Raw genomic sequence first — 8,301 nt, 5'->3', positions numbered from 1 at the left:
AAGTCTTTCATACTTAAACTGACTTTAATTCATAGTTTGATGGTTGCTAAGACGTCTCTTTGTTTCTTCAACAATGTCCCTACTGTGCTCTGTCCACAGGCAGAGTCTCTGAATGAGAACTTGAAACTCTTGCTGCCTGGCAACCTTGTTGTATCCACTGCTCCATGCTGAGCTGGCTTAAAAAAATTTTTGATCTAACACAGCAATTTCAACTCTTTACTGTCTACTTTGTCATGGCTGAATGACAGCCACTCTGCTGTAAGAAAGGTAAGTGATTTAAATTGATTTTAGGAATTATTTCCTTTGAAATGTACTGTTGATAGAAATAGGTCTTGCTCAGTTTATTTATTTATTCTTTCTTTCTTTCATTCTTGATGTTGTATTATGTCTTATTATTAAAATAATGTTACATTTCTATCACCTAAATCTAATCTTGCGCCTTTTGCATATGTAATATCCATTTATATAGATTCTTCATTAAGATGAAATGAAGTTTATGAGGTTGCTAATGAAAAGATTATGTAACAATTTTATGCATTGTACATATTACTTAAAAAATGGTGTAGTAACAATTTTCACTCAGAAATTGCTATTAAATTTTTCAAATAAGTACAAAGAATATGCAAGTAACACACTGAATTAAATGTGAAATTTTGAAGTAGAATGACTGAAAGGTGATTTTCTTGCAAGTTGTACTCCAGTAATGTTTGTTTTATTTACAACTTGTGTATTGTTTGGTCTCAGATTATTGCTCTGAGCATAAAGATGTGGCTGATTCACAATGAATCTGAGTCTTTGGAAACTCCCATGTCTGTTGACCTCAGAAGAAAGCTGCTCTATTCTGTGAGTCAGAACTTGATCTCAAGAAGGAGTTGTGGACTCATCCCACCACACCCAGTAGTTCCCATTGATCCATGGAACATAAAAGCCCCCGACTTCACCCCAAAACTGTACAGATCTTCGAGTTTGCCACGGATCAAGAGCAAAAACATTCACCTTGTTAAATCAAACAATAGTGTGGACGGAAAATCGTTCATTTTGGTAAAGATTAACGATGTTACTCCTTCAATATTGCCTGGACTTGAGCAAAAGGGATGTAAAGCACAACCATTTATCACATTTTACAAACCACCAGACACACTAGAGTCAAAACTGCTGTTTGTGAGTGCAGGGATGTATCCAGCGGGGCTGTACAAAGATCCAAAACCTCATAACTTCAGACCTGTAAGTTTCTACTAAGATTATGGCTTACTTTATCTGCATTGCACTACATCAACACTAGATGACAGTCTTTATAAGACATTGAAACACTCCTTATTCAAATGCAGTGTGCTGAGGGAATGCCGGAAATTGTGACTTCTTTAGAAAAGGATTCTGGCTGCTTGATCCTAAAGTCTCAGTGCCTAAAAGCAGGTAAAATTACTTGCATCATGTCTGAAAACAGAGAGAAACAAGAATGGTTTTTCAACATTGGTATAAATTGTGTTGCATGTGATTGCCCTTGTTTTCCCACTGTAATCAATCAATCTTGTAGTACTTATAACTCTAACAGTCATAAAATACTTTATATAGAGCAAAGGTCAGATACCTCGTGGCTTTGAAACCACGCAGTAACCTTACATGTATTACTGATAAAGCTTTGCATTTTATTTCAATGTCTTCACAGTCAATGACAGCCATCCTGACATGAACCCTTCTCACAGAGACACAGTGAGCAAAATAGACACTTTCAAACCAGCAGAGCTTAAATGGGACTCAAGGCTCATACTACCAAAGACGCCATGGCCTCCAAAAGCTGCGTCTTATACAGTGAGCACAAAGAGAACACTCATATTTATCTTCTACCCTTGAACAGACAGTTTATTAACCTTCTTGGAAACATTTTATTTCCTGTATTATAGAGACATCGCCGCAGAAGAAGAGTATATAGTGCCTTAATAGACCGAGTTGAAGAAAAGCTGACCAACTCTTGGAGGAAATGAATCTGTTTTAAGACAAAAGAAAGAATTTTGTGTTGTGGTGTGCAGATAAAGCTAGTTTAAACATCAATTCTCTGCTTTGTCTAATGAGTCCTGCTGTTTTATGGAGAACCCCACATTATTATACACTTTTCTTTTTTTCCTTTCTTGTCTTCATTCTTCATCACTTTCTTTTCTTCTGATAGATAGATGTTACAAATAGAGAAAATGTTTTTTTTGTATTGCATACACAAAATAAATGTTAGCACTGCATTAAAAGAAATACATAAATATGCTACTTTTCAAACAAAATGTTAGAATTATTAATTTCATTTTTTAAATAATATATATATATATATATATATATATATATATATATATATATATCCTCCTGACTACCAGGAAAAAACAGTTTTTTGTGAATTTAGTATTTTGTCATGTCATTACATTGTTTAGAGCATGAGAAAAAATTGCAAAAATAAAATTTTTGAAAAATTATATTTTATTCATATGTTGTGCCATGTCTGTAGAAGACATTGGGACTTTAAAAAGTCCTGTTTTTTAAGAAATAAAAAGACACGAATAGACATGAAAAGGTGAAAACAGTGGGATTTTTGTTTTAATCACAAATCAATTTTCATTTTTTTATACCAAACTTTATATAAAGATGATTTTCAACTATGTTATGAAAGATATTTTTAAAAAACATTTTTCTTTATGCAAAATGTGTGTAAAAAGGCCATAAACAAGTTTTTTCCATTATACAATGTATCAATAAACTGTATCTAATTTGCACATTAATGTGTTTTTGGGGCAACATAGAATGAACAAATATATATATATTTATGCAAAATGTGTGTAAAATGGCCATAAACGAGTTTTTCCATTATATACAATGTATCTATAACCTGTTTAATATGTATGATAATTTGCATATTAATGTGTTTTTGGGGCAACAGAATGAACAAATAAGTGCGATAATGGGAGTAATAATTAGCAAGATTTTCATAATAATATCTAATATTTAATAGGAATATTGATACATAATTTTTTCTCTATTCATTTGTTGGGTCTCCCAAAATGTGTAATAAACATGCTTTTAGTCCTGGTGTCCTCTACAGTGGACATGTATGAAATGATGACCTGTTTCATAACAGGAAGTCATATTTTGATTTGAAACCTCATAACATTTTCCTGAGATGTTGATTTATGACAAACAATTTGAAAATTAATCAGATTTAAATGATAATTACAATATATTTCCATAAGGATGTACAATTTTATCAGTAAATTAATGTCAGCCATTTTTAAAGACCAAGGAGAGGGCGTGGTCATGGTGAAACATCCAATCAGTTGGTATCTTTGAAAAGCCCTGAACGTGCTCTGTACAGGACATCCAGACTTAAAACTATGACATGTAACGTCTCAGAGAAATCACTAAAACATAATGTCCTCTACAGAAGACAAAACTCCATAGCTGGTAGTCAGGAGGATATATATATATATATATATATATATATATATATGAGACAGAGAGACAGAGAGAGAGAGAGAGAGAGAGAGAATTAAACTAAAAAGACGCAATAATTGCAGCATTATATTTTGTATCTCTTTGCATTCATTATGAGCGCATGTCCTCCGTTGACCAATAATTTTAAAGGTAAACAAATGAGCTGCCGCGTGTGCGTGAGTGCAGACGCGCTGGGTCAGTCAGTAGCACGCAGAGCAGAGCGTCAATGGATGACACTTTCTAACGAAGCATGAAGTCTGAACGGTAAGTTAACTGAACGACTGTGGTAAGAATTTAGTTTTAAACATTTGAACTAACAATAAGGAATATAGGCTCCTCTTTATTTGTTGGTAAAAACAAGTTTTGTCAGCGCGTCATGAATAATTCCTGTTGGTTCAAAGCGCGACTGCGGTTTATGCGATTTAAACGTCCACAGATTTTCTCTAGAGCTGCTGTCACACCGATTAAGTTTCTATTTTCAACATATACAGATATAGTTACTGTTTAGGTTGGAGAAATAGGATGTCTACATGGACTTTGGGTTAATTCTGAAAAGTTTCGATTCGACAGGTGGACGCGAGTGACTTCTAGCAGAACTCTCTTATCGGGCTCACTTTTATTGTTAGCTATTTATCTGTTCCTAGGAAATATTGCATCATTGAGATATGCTTCTTTTCTGAGCGGTTTGTTCCTGTGGGTTTACAGACTCGCATTCATATTAATATAATTTTTATATTCTTTGTGCGCTCTTTCTAGAAATTTGTAGTTGGGGTGAATGCCACATTTCGTTTATGCCAAACTATGAAATGTGCGCGAGATTGGATTCGTAATATATACTTATATTCTGAGACTTTGCGTTTTTAATGTTTCTGTATCCTCCTAAATGTATTGTAAATATATAGAAATAATATTTATTAATTTTAATGTACACATTTAGGCACTGCTTTTAACTTCCTTTCAGATAGAGTGGGACAGAATAAAAAAAAAGGTTAAAATATGTCATTTAAATATAACAAAGGTCTTTATTTTGCAAGGAAAAATGGTAAACGTTGGAATTTGGTTACTACTGGAAAGCCATGTCATATGAGCTTAAGGTGGTCAGGCTGGTTTTTGGAACATTGTAGCTGGTTATTTGGGGGTGTAAACTAGTGGTTTTCCAGCTCTAACCAGCTTGATCAAGATCTGTCTTGTTAGTCTCAGCCCCACCAGCTGGTAGTCCATTCTTCATCTAGTTGAGCAATGGTAAGTCAAACTTAAACGCTGTAACTATTGTATGATATGGTCTGTGCCATGATAGTTCATAACAGTATGATTAACAATCATAATCTATCAGAGAAGTTCTAAAAAATAACCCACTTTACCACACTTTTAAAAATAAAGGTGCTTCACGATGCCATAGAAGAATCCTTTTGTCTAAATGGTTCCATAAAGAACCTTTAACATCTGAAGAACCTTTCTGTTTCACAAAAGGTTCTTTGTGGCGAAAGAAGGTTCTTCAGATTATAAAAAGGTAATAAAGAGATGGTTCTTTAAAAAACCTTTGACTGAATGGTTCTTTGTGGAAGCAAAAATGGTTCTTCTATGGCATCGCTGTGAAGAACCTTTTTAGCACCTTTATTTTTAAGAGTGTAGAAAGTATAATTTTTTAGAGCCCGACCGATATGGGTTTTTTGGGGGCCGATACCGATATTAGGAAGTAAAAAAAGACCGATACCGATATATCAGCCGATATTCTTTATGTGTAGGCTATATTATAGGACAGTATACAGTCAAAAGTTTGGACACACTTCCCATTCGTGGGTGGGTGGCAGGCGGATAATTTGAAGCAGCAGACTCAGGTGAAGTTTGAGCTCATCCGTGCATCTCTACACTACACTGACCTGTGTTGCCAGTAGCAAACAATGGAGCGCACTCTGCTGGACAAACTAAGTAATTACACCATTCAGAAGCATTTAATCTGCGTTATATGTTCTGTAAAAAAAATGTTCATATCGGCGGCATATTCACAGATACCGATATATCGGCGACAGGCTTAATTCGGCCGATAATATCGGCTAAACGATATTAATCATTTTGTTTGGCATGTAAAATGGTAAGTTTTTAAAACAGACACTCACACATAATTAATTGTGATTTTGCAGCCATGCAAATTGTATTAGATCTTTCAAAAGCCATTTAAAAACGCCATATGTCTATGTGTGAACTTTTAGGCAAGCACTGGTTGTGCATCTGGGGTTTTGGACCTATGGAACATCATCCTAAACTCATATTGTTCTCATACTCCTGAGGGAAATGGGGAACGGATTATCAGAGCAACCCAACCTTCTCTCCAGTCTTCCGTTCTGTAATTCTCTTCACATCGCTATTCTGGGTCTGGACTTTGCAGGCAAAACGACGGTCCTGTACCGTCTACAGTTCAATGAGTTTGTCAACACTGTCCCCACCAAAGGTTTCAATGCAGAGAAAGTCAAAGTAGCTGTCGGGGACTCACAAACAGTGACGTTTCACTTTTGGGACGTTGGCGGCCAGGAGAAACTGCGCCCTCTTTGGAAGTCCTACACACGGGGCACTGATGGCATCGTGTTTGTTGTGGACTCTCTGGACACGGAGAGAATGGAAGAGGCGAAGACGGAGCTTTACAAAATTGCCCGCTCCTCTGAAAATCAAGGAGTGCCTGTGTTGATTATTGCTAACAAGCAGGACTTGAGACAGGCTCTGTCACTGTCACAAATAGAGACCATGCTGGCTCTCAATGAACTGGGACCCTCTACGCCGTGGCACCTGCAGCCCTCCTGTGCTATCATTGGTGACGGTCTCAAAGAGGGACTTGAAAGACTTCATGACATGATCCTAAAACGAAGAAAGATGCTCAAACAGCAAAAAAAGAAAAGATAGACCGTAAAGGTATTATATAAAAGGAGGGAAAAAAGGACAATGCACTATGTTGATAGTTGCAAACTTTAATTTTTATGTGCCCAGAGTTGGTTAGAACCAACAAGCACTTTAGTTGTTTACTCTCTCATTGTTTACTTCTCTGGTTGTTTACTATCTGTCATAGACTTAGAAATATATAAACATAATATAAAGATTTTTCATCACACTGAAAGGTGATTCTTGTTGGAGGTTTTATTTAGATTGTTTATTTGCAATAAAATGGCTTGTTTATGCTAAATTGTCACTTCAAGTAATACAGTACTTTAACACATACGTCTGCCAATATTATGTCTGGCCATATTTTATGGCCAGGTATTTTTCCTTGCACTATCATGTTAAAGGAATAGCTCACCCAACAATTAAAAATCTGTGAATGAAAAGTTTTACATTTAGACTATAATTGCAGTCATTTAATGCTCACTTCAAGATCAACTTTAAAAACACTAAAAATGTAATAACAGTTAACTGTAATAGGAATCTCCATTTTTCATGCCGTACATTATAATGTTGTGATGCCTACATTGATTTTAGTTTTTGTTTTATTATTTTAGACAATTGTAAATATTTTTAATATAGATTTTACTGTTACAGTCCATAACATTAAAGTAATTATTGACATATTAGTATGGTGCAGAATTTCAATATTGGTGCATTCCTTATTACATGCCATTAGAAAACTTAATGTACAGCACAAGTTATATGGTTTGCTGTTATGATACTTTTATGGTGCTTTGTGTCACTTTTGGAGGTTTAATGATTCATACCCAATTCATTTCTTTCACACCAAGTCATACAGGTTGGTGAGGAAAATATTTAATTTTTTTTATTTTTGGGTGAACTATCCCTTCAACACATCCCTTTAAAAAACAGTAGGCTACTTGGAGCCTTCCACCACATTCTTCTTTGGTTCAGTAATACTAAAATGAGAATAAAAAGCAAATGCCTCTGCATCGTACATTACAAGACCATAGGCCCCTCTGTCTGTTGTTATCAGATTAGAAATAGGTGACACTTCACCTATGATCTATGTATCCACCTTTGCAGGAATCAGAAACACTGAAAGAGCTCAACTGGAGGGGTTTTGTAGGATTTATCTGCTGTGTAATACATGCTCCTCTAAATTCCAGTCCTGCCTCGTAAATCCAGAGCGACTGGGACTCTTACCTCCCTGTTCCATTGATGTCAGTAATGCTGAGCTGGGATGGTGACAGACTGGAAAAAAATCTGCTGTGCAGTTTCCTTTCCCACACTTTCGCTAGACTGATACTGAGCTACAGGTCAGTATCACACCTGCAGGATTTGGAAACCTGTTGGTTCCCCAGTAAAGTGGCCCTAAAAGCACTTCTGTACACTTCAATCACACTTAATGTATGAATTTCATTTATTTAATAATATACCAACCCAAAAAGCATCTGCACATAAATGTTTGCAGACATTTTCTCAAACTAACTGTACGTAATTTTCACTTAGATGTAGTTAATTTTGAATATGAACATGTTTGACTAAAGTTTGACAGCTAGCCAGAAGGTTTCCGAATACTTATTCTAAAGAGTATATCTATTGTTTTGTAATTTAAAACCAACAATGTTTTTAATATTTTGCTTAAAGGGGTGGTTCAGTGGTTGTTTTCTAGGCTTGATTGTGTTTATGGGGTGCAGTCTAACGTGTTAATGCTTCGTTTTTAAAAAAATGCATTATTTTTCACATAATTGTATCAACTGTTTACATAACGCTGGGTTCTTTAGGAAGCTAAACAAAGTTATCTTTCCCTTACAACCAAAACCACACTTCTTTGGAGACATTCTTCCTGACCGAGTCCCGTGCACCGCTACCGCTGGATGAAGCTCGTTGATGGACGCGATCTCGCTCTCGCTCTGGTCGAAGTGTGCGGGGGCGCTC

The 8,301-nt window shown here is 35.7% G+C and overlaps 2 protein-coding genes across 2 annotated transcripts; both read left to right on the top strand.

Annotated features, from left to right (window-relative positions):
• Nucleotides 1-218: 218 nt before the first annotated feature.
• Nucleotides 219-2,014, top strand: LOC107704721 (uncharacterized). The gene is made up of 5 exons (XM_016507707.1): nucleotides 219-267; nucleotides 745-1,224; nucleotides 1,329-1,413; nucleotides 1,667-1,809; nucleotides 1,902-2,014. Exons 2-5 carry the CDS (start codon nucleotides 766-768, stop codon nucleotides 1,980-1,982), a joined length of 768 nt encoding a protein of 255 aa, XP_016363193.1. The 5' UTR covers nucleotides 219-267; nucleotides 745-765; the 3' UTR covers nucleotides 1,983-2,014.
• A 1,635-nt stretch (nucleotides 2,015-3,649) lies between these two features.
• Nucleotides 3,650-6,635, top strand: LOC107704720 (ADP-ribosylation factor-like protein 4A). Its single transcript, XM_016507706.1, has 2 exons — nucleotides 3,650-3,732; nucleotides 5,679-6,635. The coding sequence occupies exon 2, from the start codon at nucleotides 5,761-5,763 to the stop codon at nucleotides 6,361-6,363; it is 603 nt and encodes a 200-aa protein (XP_016363192.1). The 5' UTR covers nucleotides 3,650-3,732; nucleotides 5,679-5,760; the 3' UTR covers nucleotides 6,364-6,635.
• The last annotated feature ends 1,666 nt before the right edge of the window (nucleotides 6,636-8,301 follow it).

Source organism: Sinocyclocheilus anshuiensis, unplaced genomic scaffold (assembly GCF_001515605.1).
Source record: "Sinocyclocheilus anshuiensis isolate Anshui unplaced genomic scaffold, SAMN03320099.WGS_v1.1 scaffold758, whole genome shotgun sequence".
Lineage (NCBI taxonomy): Eukaryota > Metazoa > Chordata > Actinopteri > Cypriniformes > Cyprinidae > Sinocyclocheilus > Sinocyclocheilus anshuiensis.
This window is presented reverse-complemented; position numbering and strand designations above follow the sequence as displayed.

What these genes read in the sequence shown, in the direction of transcription:
- LOC107704721 (XM_016507707.1), top strand. Translation starts at nt 766, where the DNA reads ATGTGGCTGATTCACAATGAATCTGAGTCTTTGGAAACTCCCATGTCT. An exon ending in AACCTCATAACTTCAGACCT is followed by an intron (nt 1,225 to 1,328) that starts GTAAGTTTCTAC and finishes ATTCAAATGCAG; the next exon opens with TGTGCTGAGGGAATGCCGGA. An exon ending in CAAAAGCTGCGTCTTATACA is followed by an intron (nt 1,810 to 1,901) that starts GTGAGCACAAAG and finishes CCTGTATTATAG; the next exon opens with AGACATCGCCGCAGAAGAAG.
- LOC107704720 (XM_016507706.1), top strand. Translation starts at nt 5,761, where the DNA reads ATGGGGAACGGATTATCAGAGCAACCCAACCTTCTCTCCAGTCTTCCG.